We start from the raw sequence: 18,281 nt of genomic DNA, 5'->3' as shown, positions 1-18,281 counted from the left end.
AAAGCTCCTCTGCAAATTAAAGGAAAAAGTTAAAAGAAATAACAAAACGTCTTTCCTGAGGACATGGTTACCGGTGACTAAGCAGACACCCCATACCCCAAAAAGTTGTCCAAAGCACCTAAAAAAGAAACTGGCTCATATTGTCCAAAGAATGTATTATCTTAAAAGAGCAAACTAGAGCATGGGACAACTTTTCAAATGATTAGGGGTGCTGAACACCAGTGGCGTAGCTACAGGGGGCTGGGGGCCCAGATCCCCTCCCCCATTCCAGCATCAGGCCCCTCCCAATCCTGATGGCCAGACAAGTGCCTGTATTTTAAGCACTACTGGCTGCCCTTCAATTTTCTAGGCATTCAAATGGGAGATGAAATTTAATGTGAAGAACTGCAAAGTGATGCACACTGGGAAAAATAATCCAAATCATAGTTACCTGATGCTAGGGTCCAACCTTAGGAGTCAGGATTCAAGAAAAAGATCTAGGAGTCATTGTAGACAATATACTGAAATCTTCTACACAGTGTGCAGCAGCAGCCAGAAAAGCAAACAGGATGCTAGGAATGATTAGGAAAGGGATGCAAAATAAGACCAAGAATATTATAATGCCTCTGTATCTCTCCATGGTGTGACCTCACCTTAAGTATTGTGTTCAGTTCTGGTCACCGTATCTCAAAAAAGATATAGCAGAATTAGAAAAAGGTTCAAATTAGAATGACCAAAATGATAAAAGGGACGGAACTCCTCGCATACAAGAAAAGGCTAAAGAGGTTAGGACGCTTCAGTTTGGAAAATAGACAGTTGAGGGGGGATAAGATTAAAGAGGTTAGGACGCTTCAGTTTGGAAAACAGACAGTTGAGGGGGGATAAGATTAAGGTCTATAAAATCCTAAGTGGTGTAAAACGGGTAGAAATGAATTGATTTTTCACTCTTTCAAAAAGTACAAGACCAGGGGGCATTCAATGAAATTACATGGAAATACTTTTAAAACAAAAAGAAAAGTATTTTCACTCAAAGAATAGTTAAGCTCCAGATGTGGAAAAGTTCCTGGAGGAAACTCCATAGTCTGTTATTGAGATGGACATGGGAGAAGACACTGCTTGCCCTGGGATTTGTAGTATGGAATGTTGCTACTGTTTGGAATCTTCTTACTCTTTAGGATTCCAGAATCTTGCTATTCTTTGGGGTTCTACATGGAATGTTGCTACTATTTGAGATTCTACATGGAATGTTGCTACTAACTGGGTTTCTGCCAGGTACTTGTGACCTGGATTGGCCACTGTTAGAAACAGGATACTGGGCTAGACGGACCTCGTCTGACCCAGTATGGCTATTCTTACGTTCTTATGTGTATTTCTAGTCCACTTTCTCCCAATTAGGTCCAAAGCAGATTACATAAAAGAAACCAATTAAACATTGGGATAAATGAAATAATAGCATCATATAAAAAACACGGTTACTATTCCTGAAATAAGTATTTATAAAATAAGAGCACCTTAAGATGTCTGTGAAATGACAAGAAGATTGCCTAATGTTAAAATTAATATGAACAATTACATATTTTTGGTTTTGTATATAAATCCTTTTCAATAATTTCTGTTTGTGAAATGTGCTTAGCCACTTGATTTCTGCTTAATATTGAGCTAATTTAGAGATTTATATACAACTAGTAAAAAAAGCCCGTTTCTGAAAGAAATGAAACGGGCGCTAGCACGGTTGTCCTCTAATGGCAATTATGTTTTTAAGGGAACTGTTAGGAGAGAGTATGTGTGAGAGAGAGTGAGTATGTGTGAGAGAGTAAATGAGTATGTGACAGAGAGTGAGTATGTGTGAGAGAGAGTGTGTGTCAGAGAGAGAGAGAGAGTGTGTGATTGAGAGAGAGACAGAATGTGTGTGTCTGTCTGTGTGAGTGAGAGTGTAGTGTGTGTCCCGTGTGCACCAATTATGCTCTCTCCCCTGCATTCATCCATATGCAGCAAACGTCCTCAGTGCCCTGCCCCCTTCATCCATCCATGTGCATCTCTCCCCTGCCCCCTCCATCCATCGTGGTGCAGCAATTCTCCTCTGTCCCTTGCCCTCCCCCCCTACATGTGCATCAACTCTGCATTCTCTCCTGGCCTCTCCTCCATCCACCCATATCCAGGGCCCCCCTCCCTCCAGCTCTCTCCCCTCTGAGTTCCAGGCCCCCTCCCTACCTCTCTCTCTGTGTGCCCTCCGAGTTCCAGGCCCCCGCCCCTTCGAGTTCCAGGACTCCCTCCCTCCCCTTCGAGTTCCAGGATCCCCCCTCCCCATCGAGTTCCAGGATCACCTCCCTCCCCTCCGAGATCCATGCCCCCCATTCTCGTTCGAGTTCTACACCCCCGCGCCTCCCTCCGTCCCCTTCGAGTTCCACGACGACCCCCCTCCCCTCCCCTTGCAGGACGCCCTCTCCCTCCTTGTAAGGCTGACAAGGTCTGTATGCTGTGTGTGAGACAATAAGAACAAACATATAAACTGAATTCATAAGTACATAGGTATTGCCATACTGGGTCAGACCAAAGGTCCACCAAGCCTATACTTTCTCCAACAGTTGCCAATCCAGGTTACAAGAACCTGAGGAATTCCTTAACAGCTGTTTACGGATCTTTCCTTCAAGACCTTCTCCAAACTTTTTTTTAAAGCCAGTTATGCTAACTACTTTTACCATATCCACCAGCAATGAATTCCAGAGCTCATGTGTTAAACAAAAAGACATTTTCTCCTATTTGTTTTAAATGTACTACTGATACTCAATAATTTCATTTCATGCCCCCCCCCCACCCCCGGTCTTTGTACTTTTTGAAACAATAAACAGTCAGTTCATGTTTATCCATTAAGAAAGGGTGGTGGACACGTGGAATCGCCTCCCATTGGAGCTGATGGAGATGAGGACTGTCTGAATTTAAGAAAGCATGGGACAGGAATGCGGGATCTCTTAGGGAAAGAGACAGTGGTTGTTAGGGATGGGCAGACTGGATGGGCTATTTGGCTCTTATCTGCCATCATCTTTCCATGCTTCTGTTCCACTTTACTCAATATTTCATAGACCTCAATCAAATCTCCACCTCAGCCGTCTCTTTTCCAAACTGAGTAGCCCTAATTTCTTTAAACTTGTTCCATCATTTTTATCTCTTTGGTTGCACTTCTCTGCACCTTTTCCAATTCTGCCATAACTTTTTTCAGATGGGGTGACAAAGAACTACACACACAACTCCTAAGGGGTGTGTTCACACCATAAAGAAATACAATGGCATTATGATATCCTTTGTGCTGTCCTACTTAAAAAAAATTATAATAAAAGCAAGTTAAATAAGCAAGATTTATCAAGTGAGAATTTGGACCAAGCAATTCATTAAAGCAATCAAAGGGATAGTGCTGGGCAGACTTATAAGGTCTCTGCCAGAGTCGGTGGTGGGAGGCGGGGCTGGTGGGTGGGAGGCGGGGATAGTGCTTGGCACACTTATACAGTCTGCGCCAGAGCCAGTGGTGGGAGGCGGGGCTGGTGGTTGGGAGGCGGGGATAGTGCTGGGCAGACTTATACAGTCTGTGCCAGAGCCAGTGGTGGGAGGCGGGGCTGGTGGGTGGGAGGCGGGGATAGTGCTTGGCAGACTTATACAGTCTGCGCCAGAGCCAGTAGTGGGAGGTGGGGCTGGTGGTTGGGAGGCAGGGATAGTGCTGGGCAGACTTATACGGTCTGTGCCAGAGCCGGTGGTGGGAGGCGGGGCTGGTGGTTGGGAGGCGGGGATAGTGCTGGGCAGACTTATACAGTCTGTGCCAGAGCCGGTGGTTGGGAGGCGGGGCTGGTGGTTGGGAGGCGAGGATAGTGCTGGGCAGACTTATATGGTCTGTGCCAGAGCCGGTGGTTGGGAGGCAGGGCTGGTGGTTGGGAGGCGGGGATAGTGCTGGGCAGACTTATACGGTCTGTGCCCTGAAGAGCACAGGTACAAATCAAAGTAGGGTATACACAAAAAGTAGCACATATGAGTTGTCTTGTTGGGCAGACTGGATGGACCGTACAGGTCTTTTTCTGCCGTCATCTACTATGTTAAGTGTTATCATTTGGGTTTTTAAAATCTAAAAACATGTAGCATGTTATTTTTCTGCATTTTAGACTCACGTTTGCCCATCATCAATATCTACATTTCAAAAGACTTCCTCTCTTACTAAATTACTCTGGCTAAAAAAAAAGAGATATCAACAATGCTACTGCACAAATTATAGTTAGAAGCATAATCACCAATTAAAACAATTTTCAAAGCCTTTCTATCATCAGAAAAAAAGTTTATGACAAAAATGTAGAGGCAGACTAAAGTTTAATCTTTAAAAAGATGCTTTCAAAGGAATTTATACACTAGAAATTGACTACTGAATTTTTTGAAGAATATGGAAACTAGAGATGGGAGTAACTTGTGAGGTAATTAAATTTGCTGACAACACAAACTTATTCAAAGTTGTTAAATCGCAAGAGGATTGTGAAAAATTACAAGAGGAACTTACAAGACTGGGAGACTGGGCATCCAAATGGCAGATGATGTTTAATGTGAGCAAGTGCAAAGTGAGAATTAGACGTAATTGCTCCACTATGAATCATTTTGAATTTCGTGCTACACAGTTGAGAGATTGATTAATAGAACGTGGATATCCTAATTCCATCATTAAGAAAGCATACTTGCAAGCAAAATTTGCTAATCGGGAATTGCTGCTACAATATGGAGGAGTGGCCTAGTGGTTAGTGTGGTGGACTTTGGTCCTGGGGAACTGAGGAACTGAGTTCGATTCCCACTTCAGGCACAGGCAGCTCCTTGTGACTCTGGGCAAGTCACTTAACCCTCCATTGTCCCATGTATGCCGCATTGAGCCTGCCATGAGTGGGAAAGCGCAGGGTACAAATGTAACAAAAATAAAATAGATACTATGGGAGATTCTACATGGAATGATGCTACTATTGGAGATTCTACATGGAATGTTGCTACTATTGGAGATTCTACATGGAATGTTGCTATTCCACTAGCAACATTCCATGTAGAAGCCTGCGCGACCACATTGGTGATCCACAAGGGCCGACTTCTACATGGAATGTTGCTAGTGGAATAGCAACATTCCATGTAGAATGTCAAATAGTAGCAACAGTGGAGGAGTGGCCTAGTGGTTAGGGTGGTGGACTTTGGTCCTGAGGAACTGAGTTCGATTCCCACTTCAGGCACAGGCAGCTCCTTGTGACTCTGGGCAAGTCACTTAACCCTCCATTGCCCCATGTAAGCCGCATTGAGCCTGCCATGAGTGGGAAAGCGCGAGGTACAAATGTAACAAACAAACAAACAAAAAAACAATATAAATCAAAAGTACCTGAGGATAGAATAGCGGCAGTACTGCCATACAACAATGGGACTGCTCATGTCACTTCACTGATACATAGATACTGGGATGTTTTGTCTGTACATTCATGCTTTCAGGAACACCCTATTGTGGCTTTTCGTTGAGGAAAGACTATTGGAGAAATTTTATCATATAAACATTTGGATTATGACACTCAGTTTCATCTGACAGGTCACACTGCATGTGCCCAATACCAATGGTGTTCAACTACCATTACAGGTATAAGTTGGACAGCTCCTCCTCCTATGTTAAATTGTACAGCGCTGCGTAACCCTGGTAGCGCTTTAGAAATGTCAAGTAGTAGTAGTAGTACCCGGGGGGAGGGTGGGAAACCTCTGACTGCCCGGGCTAATTCTACTTCTGACACGAGTAATGTGGTTTATGCTATCATTTGTCCCTGTGATTTGGTCTATGTGGGACGGTCTTCACGCCCCATTAAACTTAGATTAGCCGAGCATAAATCTCGTATACATATCAAAATGTTGACGGCTCCAATTGTACAACACTGGATTGAGAAATTTCACAAGCTATCTGACATACACTGGAGAATAATCGATATGGTTATTGTGGGTAATGAAGGAGGCAATATTGCAAAACTCCTCAACTATAAAGAACAACGCTGGATATTCATGCTTGATACATTGTCTCCTAGGGGACTTAATAATCATTTAGACTGGGGATCCCTGTTGTGATATAATCAATTTTTGATTGGACAACTGTTCTTTGCTCTGATTGGTGTAGAATTATGTGATGGACTATTTAAACAGTTTCTCGTGTTGCCACCATATTTCAAGAGTGATAATACTATGGCGTTCAATGCGGTAAGCAAGTTTTAAGTGCATTGTAAATAATGTTTTCAATTGGAATGTTTTTTTTATCATCAAAAATCTTTCTAAAATTTTGTCTATTTAGTGGAGCAGACCCTGATGCAGCATTTAGCGAAACATGCCGCATGTCGGCCAGTAGTCCCGCTGTTCATAACTGCAATTTAAGTTAAGTTTGTTTACTAAAATTTTTAAGAAAGTCATGCAATAGATAATTAAATAAATTTAAAATTGTATCAAAAATTTGGGCCGGTGAAGAGGCAAGGCGAGCTAAGAGATATTCTGGCTCTTATCGAACAAGTCACCACTGAGGTCCAACTTTGACCACACATATATAAAAAATTGTTGCATTTATTAGTTTTGGAATGAAATTAAAGACGGGCTGTTCTTTGGAACAAGTGCAAAGTGATACATGTGGGAAAGAGGAACCCAAACTATAGCAACATAATTCAAAGTTCCACATTAGGAGTCACAAAGCAGGAAAGGGATTCTAGGTATCACCGTTGATGATACATTTAAGTGTGCGGCGGTTGCTAACAAAGCAATTAGAATGTTAGGTATTATTAGGAAAGGAATGGAAAACAAAAATGAGGACGTTATAATGCCTTTGTATCGCTCCATGGTGAGACCACATCTTGAATACTGTGTGCAGTTCTGGTCACCACATCTCAAAAAAGATATGTTGGAATTAGAAAAGGTACAGAGAAGAGCGACAAAAATGATAAAGGAGATGTGATGATTTCCCTATGAGGAAAGGCTAAAGTGGCTAGGGCTCTTCAGCTTGGAGGAGACGGCTGAGGGGAGATACGATAGAGATCTATGAAATAATGAGTGGAGTTGAACAGGTAGATGTGAAGCATCTGTTTACTCTTTCCAAAAATACTAGGACTAGGGGGGCACGCAATGAAGCTACAAAATAGTAAATTTAAAATGAATCAGAGAAAATATTTCTTCACTCAACAAGTAATTTAACTCTGGAATTCGTTGCCAGAGAATGTTGTAAAGGCGGTTACCTTAGCAGAGTTTTAAAAAGGTTTGGACGGCTTCCTAAAGGAAAAGTCCATAGACCATTATTAAATGGAGGGGGAAAATCCACTATTTCTGGGATAAGCAGTATAAAATGTTTTGTACTTTTTTGGGATCTTGCCAGGTATTTGTGACCTGGATTGGCCACTGTTGGAAATCAGAGACTGGGACCAGCAGATGTAAATTCTCAAATTGGACATATTCCAAACACTAGAATGAAAATGAAATGATTTTTTTCTGCCTTTGTCTGGTGACTTTGTTTTTCTATCCATATTGGTCCCAGTCTCTGATTCTGCTGATCTCTATCTGTTCTCTTAACAACATTTCCAGGGCTTCCTTTCCATTTATTTCTTTACTTTCCTCCTTTCTTCTTCATTTCTTGCCCTACATCCATAAGTAAAAGCTGGGTCCTCCTCCGTGGAACTGACTGGAGGAGGTATAAACTGGATCCAGCTTTTGCCTATTTTCTCCATTCATGTTCAGTTTTTCTCCTCTCTTCCCTTTCCCTCATCTCCATCTATGTGCATCTTCTTTTTTCTTTCCTTCCCTCCATCCATGTTCAGCACTTCTCCTCTCTCCTCCCCTCCATCCATGTCCAGCTTTTCTCCTCTCTCTTCCCTCCCCTGTATCCATATAAAGCCATAATTCTCACCCCCTCTCCTCCATCCAAGTCCAGCATTTCTCCTCTCTCTCTGCCGACCCCTCCATCCATCCATGTCCAGCAATTCTCCTCTATCTCCTGCTCTCCTCTCCATTTCCAACATTTCTCCTCTCTTCCCTGCCCTCCCCTCCCATCCATGTGCATCTCCTTCCTGTCTTCCCTCCCCTCCATCTGTGTTCAACGATTCTCCTCTCTCCCCTGCCCTCCCATTCCATCCATGTCCAGCGAATCTCTCTTACCTGAACTCCCCTCCATGTCCAGCGAATCTCTCTTCCCTGACCTCCCCTCCCCTCCATGTCCAGTATGTCTCCTCTCTCCCCTGCCCTCCCCTCCCATCCATGTGCATCTCCTTCCTGTCTTCCCTCTCCTCCATCCGTCCAGCATGTCTCCTCTCTCCCCTGCCCTCCCCTCCCATGTCCAGCAATTCTCCTGTCCCCTGTCCTCCCCTGCCATCCATGTCCAGTGATTCTCCTCTCTCCCCTTCCCTCTCATCCATGTCCAATGATTCTCTTCTCTCCCCTGCATTCCCCTTCCATCCATGTCCAGCAAATCTCTCTTCTCTGACCTCCCCTCCCATCCATGTCCAGAGATTCTTCTCTGCCCCGTCCTCCCCTGCCATCCATGTCCAGTGATTCTCCTCTCTCCCCTTCCCTCTCATCCATGTCCAATGATTCTATTCTCTCCCCTACCCTCCTCTCCCATCCATGTCCAGCAATTCTCTCTTCCTTGCCCTCCCCTCCCATCCAAGCCCAGCATGTCTCCTCTCTCCCCTGTCCTCCCCTCTCATCCATGTCCAGCAATTCTCTCTTCCCTGCTCTCCCCTCCTATCCATGTCCAGCAATTCTCTCTTCTGTGCCCTGCCCTCCCCTCTTATCCATGTCCAGCAGTTCTCTCTTCCCTGCCCTCCCCTCCCCTCCCAACCATGTCCAGAGATTCTCCTCTCTCCCCTGCCCTCCCTTCCAAGTCCAGCAATTCTCTCTTTCCTGCCCTCCCCTCTCATCCATGTCCAGCAATCCTCTCTTCCATGCCCTCTCCTCCCATCCATGTCCAGCGATTCTCCTCCCTCCCTCCCCTCCATGTCCAGCAATTCTCTCTTCCCTGCTCTCCCCTCCCATCCATGTCCAGCAATTCTCTCTTCCCTGCCCTCCCATCGGTGTCCAGCGATTCTCCTCTCTCACTCATGTCCAGCGATTCTTCTTCCCCCAGCCCATCCTCCTTCTCCACTGCCTACCTGCCTGCCAGCAAAGCGATGAAGAAAGGTTGCCAGCGTGGGACTCGGCAGCGTGAACGGTGCAGCGATTGAGAGAGGCTGGCAGCGTCAGAGCTTCCCTCTGCGAGTCCCGCCTATGCAGAAACAGAAGTTGAAATAAGGTAGGCGGAACTCACAGAGGGAAGCTCCAATGCTGCCAGCCTCTCTCAATCGCTGCACCATTCGCGCTGCCGAGTCCGTAAAAAAACAGTAAGTAGGGGAGTGAGAGGAAGGGTGCAGGACTCACCAGGGGAAAAAAGGTGCCAGTAGACCGTACTGGTGCGTACTGGCACAAAAGAATCAGCATTTATATTATCTAAACCTACTGTAACTGTGGATTACCACAGAGATCGGCCTTGTCTTTGGTTTTATTTAATGTTTTTTTAAGTCCATTAACATTTATAATACAATAAGCTGGGATCAGTATTTGCTTATATGCAGACATTTTATTACTAGCACGAGTCCCTGCACAGACACTGGATCTTTCATCATCGCAAGTCTGTTTGAATAAGGTTGCAGGTTGGTTGCAAGAATATTGCATGGTTCTCAATGTGTCTAAGACCACAACTTATTGGATTAGTGGAATCGCTGAGCACCCTAGTTTGATACCTGTATTGTTTGGGGTTCCAAAGAAGGCTGTAGACTACTTTCAATACCTAGGAGTAACAATTGGCTATGGTTTGAATTTTTATAGCAAATTCCTGATGTAATATCAAAAATGGATTTTATGTCCTATGGCAATTATGAACTATTAAAAATATTTAGTGAATGAGACAGTGTTGCATTCACTGATTCATGCTTTACCGATATCTTGGTTTGATTATGCTAATGTGGCATATGCTGAACTCTCAAATAATACTATTAAATGACAGCACACACTTCAAAATACTGCTGTAAGGGGGTCTTTTACTGAAGATTAGCTTGAGTTATCTCCAGCAGGGCCCATTTAATTCCTATGGGCCCTGCTGCAGATAACTAGAGATAATCTTTAGTAAAAGATCCCCAAGTGTATTAGGGGAATGTGAGACAAAAGGATCACATCACTTCTCTATTCATATTCTTCCATTGGTTGCCAGTTAAGTTTAGAATTGATTTTAAGATTCTTATTCTGGCTCATAAGGCCAATTATAAACACACTCTAAGTTATCTGGCCTCCTTAGCATCACCATATATTCCAAATAATTCTGATTTCCATGGGATCCTGCCAAGTGATAGTTTCTGTTGGAACTTCTTTAATTAGTTTTTGGTTTTTTTTAATGAGTGATGTACAACCAGTCCCAATAATTTTAAATGCCCTAATGGAAATTATTGGCATGGGACAGAAACACTAGTTGTACATTTATTAAGCTGATCAGCAGTTCCATTAACTACACTGTGCATTATGAGAATTAGCACTGCACTACCCCAGTTTACTCAGAGTGGTGAAGGTAGATAAGTTTGAAGAACATAGAAAAATGTAAAATCGTATTTCCTCTCAGAAATAAAATCTGAACAACAAAGAAAAAACAAGATTTGTTTTGCCCTAGTAGTACTGCTTTATATCACTTACTCAAGGTTACACAGTAAATGATAAATAAAACAACTGGACAGAGATTTTTAAGATTACACCAAAAAGAAATGTACTAGGAGCAGAAGATATGTCACCATATTATGCATCATGATTTCCTTTTCAACCTCTAGTTAATAACAATAGTCAACTTCATTCTTCTAAAACAAAGATCCAAGTTGGATACTTTTTTTTGGAGCTGAGGGTTCAAATGGATCTTGATCCCAGATCTTACTGTTTTTAGTAAGGTCAATGCACATATGGTTCGATACAAGGAAAATGCACATAGTCTCTGCTCCTGGGAGCTTTCAATTTAGGTAAGCAGTATGAAAAAAATGTTCTTACAGCGTGCCTATATATAGGCATCCAGAGGGCAGCTGATAGGAGCTTGTTTCATAAGGAAGGTAGAGACCTACTTTATAGAATTGGCATAACGGTACCAGGGTATATGTATATATGAGCTTCGACATGAGTACTTATATCAGCCATAGAGCTGGTGTAAGTTATGCATTTAAATGCTGGAAATACATGCATAACTAATAGTATTCTATAAGTGACAGTCCTTCCCAGACTCCACCAAAGTGCATGCCTATCTGTAACAAAAAAAATAAAAATAAAGAAGCACTATGTAAGATATGTGCATATTTACAGAACAGTACTTAGGTGGACTATTAACTTTTATGTGCATATGTGCACACACACACACACACATATATGCCATTATTCTAATTAAGTGTGTACCTGGCAAGTAAATGTTAGCACCCACTTTAGAGAATAATTACCCCCTATATGACTCTGGCATACAAGTAAACTACCATAGTGATTAACATGTAGTGCTACACATACATGAAATACAAAATTAACTTAAGCAGTTAAATCCCTTTAACCTGTTTTTGTACAAATGAGCACGCACTCTTGTTTATGCTGAGACTGTAAAATGTGGTATGTCAATTAAAATCAGTACAAGATAGATAAATTTAGAATTTGAATAGAACTAATTAAATTCTATTGAACAAAGAGAAAATGTGGAGAAGCAGGCAATAGCTGAAGTTAGCATAGCAATTAAAAAATCTGCTTTGAAGTGCTTAAAATTGTGAAAAGCAGCAAAAAAAAAAAAAAGTAAATAAATAAAATAAAACCTACCCAAAATAACAAACCCAGCTGCAAGTATTATATAGAATATTGTATGTTTAAGGAACTAAAAGGACAAGTACAAATGTGTGTCATTGCTTTAAATTATAAATCATCAAAAGAGTAGAACAGCTAATAACAGGGAAATCACTGAAGTGCTATCAGTAACTATTCAAAAACACTAAAGTTTTACTTCTTTTAACAGCTATACTTTGTTATGCAGCAAAAAGTAAAAGGCCAGTTATGGCAGTGTATAATACAAGTCAAAAAAACATGTTTCACGTGAACTAACATGTAAAATGAACTGCTCTGCATAAGAATCAGTAACAGTATGTCAAAGGCAATGGCAGCAGGGGTATGTTTGCGTGTTGACAATGTGGGTACAAGGATCATACGCACGACAGAATGTGACAACGATGTAAGACTGAAAAACACATATGCAGTGAGCATCTTGGGTTCATTGCATTAAGTTGCAGGGTTTGGTGAAGTGTTCAAAGAGACAAGTAGTGCAATCAGAACTGGAAAATGTGGTATCCTATATAATAATTCTCACCTCCAACAGGATGTGCTTGGGACCGTGCCTGCCGGAAGTGGTCTGCTAGGCAGGCACGCACTGACCTCAGTGACATCAGTGACAGACAATTTGGCAAAGCAAAGCAATCTGAGTGCTGGCCATTAGGACACAGGGTTGATAGGAGAGTTTTAAAAGACTGAAGGAACCGAAAGTGTTAAATGGGGGGGGGGGGGGGGGGAGTTCTGAACTACTGAAAGACATGAACATTTGGGAAAGGAAAACAATCTCAATTCTGGCCATTAGCACATAGGGTACATAGGAGAGTTTTAAAAGACTGAAGGAACCAAAAGTGTTCGGGGGGGCAAGTTCTGAATGAATGAAAGAAATGAAAATTTACGAGAGGAACACAATCTGAATGCCCGGCATTTGTACACAGGGTAGATAGGACACTTTTTTTAAAAAATGAAGGACGTGAAAGTATTACATCTTGGGGGAGGGGTGAGGAGGAAAGTGGTGGGGTATCTGGATACTGGGCGTTAGGGCCACGGGGGTACATAGACTTTTGAAAGCCTTAAGGAACCCAAAGTGTGGGAAGGAGGAGGAAAAGGAGGGGAGGGAACGGGGTGAGGGGCATTAGGAACAGGGGAGGGGACCCTGTCACACACTCTCATTCTCACACACACACTGTCACACAACCGCACATTCACTCTGGCTCTCTCTCTCAAACATACACACTCCCAGGAAAACCTTGCTAGCGCCCGTTTCATTCGTTCCAGAAACGGGCCTTTTTTTTACTAGCTGGCTTATAAAAGGCAACTTTTGCTATCTATATAAATAAATCCCACCTCGAACGTTCTGAAGCTCACTCCGTGGCAGTAAAGCACTGAACTCCTGTACTCTTGATAGGACTCTTGGTAGGCTAGGGTATCAGGATCACTCACCCTCACTCATAGGCCCGCCCTCAGCCACGCAGTGGAAAGTGAGAGGTTAAGAATGTGACAGATAAAGTTTATATCATCAATAAAATACAATTAAAAAAAAAAAAAGAATGTGACAGATAAAAGGAATAAGAGCAGGAGAGATGGCATTAAGAAGGTGGGTGGGAATGGGATCGGAGGAACAGGTGGTACATTTTGAGGAAGAAAGGAGAAGTGTAGTTTCCTCAATAGTAACTTCAGGAAAGGAGGAAAGGGAATGAGGGGAAGGAGAGAGAGGGGAACGGACTAGTGGAGGGAGAGGTGGCGAGGTAGAGAATGCAAGGTTTATCTTTTGAACCTTGTCGTGAAAGAATTCAGCAAGGGTCTGAGGAGATAATGAAGGGGGAGTTGGGGGAGGGGGACTTCAAAGGAGGAAAAACAGTGAGATTGAGGTGGAAGAAGGGGTTGAAATCTGGAGGAGGGAGAGAGAAGTAGTCCAACACCGCCCCCACGACCAGCAGGGCGAGGAGTATGTGAAAAAAGATAACCACCATGGCAGAGGGCTGCGACTGAAGCAGAGTCATCAGGGCAGAGCCAGGTTTCTGTTATGGCGAGCAGATGGAGGTGACGCGAGATAAAGAGGTCCTGGATATAGGCGAGTTTGTTACAGATAGAGCAGGCATTCCATAGGGCGCAAGAGAAGGGCAGAGAAGAGGAGGGGAGTAGAGGAACAGAGATGAGGTTAGAGAGGTTGCGGTGAGATCTGTAGAGTTGGAATAATAGTTGGTGAGGAGGGCCAGGATTGGGATTGATGTCACCGGCTTAGAGTAAGAGAAGGAGTAAAAGAGAGCGGAGGAGAGTAGGAGAGGTGTGGCCACGAAGGCGTCGAAGGCGAGAGGTATTTAGGTGGAATGGGGAAGGCAAAATGGAGGGAAGAAAGAGATGGAGATTAAAAGCCAACAGAGAGGAAGAGGGTAGGAGAGAAGGTGAGGTGATGAAGTCGATGGATGGGCAGTTAGTTCCTGTAGCGGAGAGAGGTAGGGGGTGAGGGAAAAGATTAGGAAGGGACAGGGCTAGGAAGAGACCAACATCCACATCCCCCTGTCCCCTCACGCCCTGCCACCGACTTCCTGTCCGTTGCCTACGTTTTTAACACCCCGCCCTGCACATTACGGCACCCTGTACCCCTCTTCCGCGACCCTGTCGACCCCCTTTTGGCGGAAAAACCTCCCCCGGCATCATGCACTACCTCTGCTGACGGGGGAGCCCAACGCCTGTCAGCCAAACTCCTGCACTCGCCTTCGCACCGTTGCTTCCTCCATGATGTCCAGTTGAAGTTCCTGTACGTGCGTCTGACGTCAGATGCACGCACAGAAACTTCAACACAACATCATTCAAGAACCAATGCCGCAAAAGCCATAGCCCACAACAGCACTTCCAGGATGAGACGCGAAGAGCGGAGCAGAAGGTGCAGCAACATGAAAGCAACAACACACGTGACCGGAAACGCCAACAGCGAAGCAGAACATCAAGGCTGCAACACACTGAACAGCGGAGACGGCGGTTGGGTTCAGTGCATGTGTCAGCTCTCTCCTTCACAGGAACTCATGACGACGTGCAAAAACTCCCCCCCCCCCCCCAAGGACCACCTCAGCTTCAAATCGGAAGGTGCGTGTCCAGGGAGGGAGACCGAAGGAAGGGAGGGAGGACCCAGAAACTGGGGGGGAGGAGAGAGGGAGGGCGGCCCGGCCCTCAACCTTGGGAGGGAGGGTGGTCTGGCCCTCAACCTTGGGAGGGAGGGAGGGCGGCCCGGCCCTCAACCTTGGGAGGGAGGGCGGCCCCGGCCCTGAACCTGGGGGGGAAGGGGGGCCCTCTACCTCGGAGGGGGGGAACCTGAACCTCAGAGCAAGGGGAGGACAGAGGGACCCTGCCACACACTCTTTCTCACACACTCGCACACCCCACTTTCATTCTCTCTCTCTCACACAATCGCACATTCAGTCTCTTTCTCTCTCGCACAGTCACTCTCACACACACACTCGCAAACATACACACTCCGAGGACAACCCTGCTAGCGCCCGTTTCATTTCTGTCAGAAACGGGCCTTTTTTACTAGTATGAAATAAGAGTCAGTGATTTTTAGAGAGCTGAAGATGCTGTTCTCTTTTATGTCATTGTGTGTGATGAAACATATCACAGCTTAAGCTATGCTTGCCAAATTAGTCTTGAGAGGAAAATAAGTGACACTATAGCTTCCATACGCTATAACAGGGAACCATCCAGACTACAATTTTGGGTGAAAGGAATAATATACTTGGGTTAAAGGGCAATGGTAAAGGAATAAAAAGGGCAAGTACAGAGAAATAATCCCTTTTGGACTGATTCACTGCAAGAATTAAGTACATTATTGGACTGTCTATGGTGGCTGTCCTTTATGTGCCCCCCCCCCGAAAAAAATAAGTTGTGAGCTCTGCCAAATGTGTTTTCATCACACCACACCACATATTTCTCAAACAGGGTATTTCATGACACTACAGAGCACCAAAAGAGTCAGCCTGAATGAATCAACCTTATTGTACTGTGTTCAAACTTCTTGCATCTTCCCTTTGAAAATGCAGTCCAATTACACAATGCCACTATGTTTTATGCAGAATTGAAATATTAGTCTGTGCTCAAAATTAACAACTGTTTATTAATATATCATTATATGAGGACATACAAGTCTTAATGGCGGACAAGGCATGTTCTAAATTCTGGACAAAAGCCAGTTCATTATATATGGAATTTGGCATCTTGAACACTAAGAATCAAAGGAATACATGCACAAAAATTAATTATTACAGGAGCATAGGTTAGTTTACTAATGACTTCATACATATGTTTTATCACCTCTGTGATAGTCTCCTTCACCCCAATGACCATCAAATTACACATTACATATTGGAGTCATAAATTGCTCCCTAAATCAAGATACAGATGACTTACAATGTTTTCCATTCCTAAAGGTCTCAAGGTCACCTAACAGAATACTCTATTTTTTCATAGTTAAACAGTGAGGTAATACACATTTAGAAAATGGTCATTCAAACTAAATTCTAACCTACTATTAAAATATATTTCTAAGGTATAATTTTTTTCCACATTTGTATCCACTTAACTTTACACTTGCTTCCAAAAAGTAATAAAGTATACATTTGAAAGTGCATGAAAACACTTTCATTCCCTCAAACTAGCTCCAACCCTTTTTTTGTGTGGTTAAAATTGCTCATGCTCTTCCACAGTGCAAGTACTGTTTTCGTTAACTGCTGGTAAATACGCATAAAGACAATGAAGACATTTTTAAATACATATGGAGAGAACCTGTTGACTATTGTAGAGATATGGTTCAAGTTTAAAAACCTAGAGCCTAGATTTGAGGCCTAAGGGTTTGCTTGCTGGATAACTTAGGTCAAGGAAAATGGCCGGTTGCTTAAAAGAAGTTTCTAATACAGATCAGTTGGCAGTGGAGAAATGAAACTGAACAACTAAAATGAAACTGAACAACTGACAAGAGAAACGAAACTGATTAAAAATCCATGAAGCAAATAACACCTATGGTAGATGTGAAAGAACAGGAAACTCGGAAGGGGGGTAGGTGTTAGAACATCACGTTTTGCGGTTAGTATGTAATTTGATAAAGTAGATAGATAACGAGATCTATAGAATTCAATGCAGTCAGGAGAGTATAAAAGATGGCAACTTTTAGTGCAAGAGAGAGAACTCCTGGATGTCAGACTGATAGGGTCCTGCCGCACGGACCTCTTCTTGAAAGAATATATGCGTGCATTGCAATTGAATGTTACTTGGTGAGTACTAAAATGAACCTGTAATCTTCAGAACTAAAAACCGTCTCTCCTTCTCTTTCTTACTAAACACAAGTGATAGAATCGGATGTATATGATAATAGATTTTCCCAGATTCTATCTGACATTAGACAATCAGTCTAGCAGATGAACATCACAAGTTAGTTACCCTCTCTATACAGCAGAATATGATCAGACTCCGTAAATGAAGAAGACCCAGAATATTATTATCTCTTAAGTTTCAGACTAACAGAAGACAGGCACATGTCTGTTGGAATGAGATGGAGTTTAGAGGTCTTAGTGAGGCAGCCTTTGGTCCCCTAGTGCTCGGTGAAATGCCTGGTCCGTTGTCACTGAGTACTGGTCAACTCCCATAATAACATCTAGAGGGGAGGGAGACTAGAATGGGACCATAAAATTATTATACACTATTTTATTTATGTGGAGAGGAGGAGTGGCCTAATGGTTAGTGCAACAGACCTTGATCACTGCATCCTGGGTTCAATTCCCACTGCAGCTCCTTGGGACAGAGATAGAACCTGTTTAAACCACATTGAACCTGAACTCTGTTTGGGATAAAGTGGGATACAACTGTCATAATTAATAAATAATACATAAAATACCATTTGAACTTACTCCTTGGGGCTGAAAAATTAGTCCATCCATTTCATGGCTGACTTCTTTGGCAAAATTTCCTTCAAGGAGCTGTAAAATAAAATCAAATTAAATTTTTAACAACAAAAAACATTTACAAAACTCTCCATAATATTAATAAGGCATACAATATGCTTAAACCAGATATTCTTGCTTATCCTTTCACTATCATTTTACACAAGGAAAAGACAACTTCTCCACCCCTCCTCTCCCATGAGTGAGGAAATCAAAATCGTGCTGACATAGAAAAGACAACCTAAATACGGGTTTTCTCGCATCACAATGCAGTTCTTTATTTATTTTTTGTCTATTAGATTGTAAGCTCTTTGAGCAGGGACTGTCTTTCTTCTATGTTTGTACAGCGCTGCGTATGCCTTGTAGCGCTATAGAAATGCTAAATAGTAGTAGTAGTAGTAGTAGGGGTAATACAAGATATTTCCATGTGTAAAGACATTTTTTACATGCAGAAATTACCCCACAGTTACAGTACACACAAAAGACAGCACATACTTATACGTACACAATGTT

The 18,281-nt window shown here is 43.1% G+C and overlaps 1 protein-coding gene across 2 annotated transcripts in view; it reads right to left on the bottom strand.

The window, feature by feature from the left end:
- RNGTT (RNA guanylyltransferase and 5'-phosphatase) overlaps nt 1-18,281 on the bottom strand; it is a 723,922-nt gene that overhangs the window by 294,121 nt on the left and 411,520 nt on the right. For both annotated transcript variants that reach the window (XM_030199106.1, XM_030199105.1), the window contains exon 12: nt 17,736-17,804. In XM_030199106.1, the coding sequence (XP_030054966.1) occupies nt 17,736-17,804 (69 nt within the window). The remainder of the gene's footprint in view (nt 1-17,735; nt 17,805-18,281) is intronic.

The sequence above is a fragment of the Microcaecilia unicolor genome, chromosome 3 (genome assembly GCF_901765095.1).
Source record: "Microcaecilia unicolor chromosome 3, aMicUni1.1, whole genome shotgun sequence".
Taxonomy (NCBI): domain Eukaryota; kingdom Metazoa; phylum Chordata; class Amphibia; order Gymnophiona; family Siphonopidae; genus Microcaecilia; species Microcaecilia unicolor.
The sequence above is the reverse complement of the archived record's forward strand: the minus strand, read 5'-3'. Positions and strand labels throughout refer to the sequence as shown.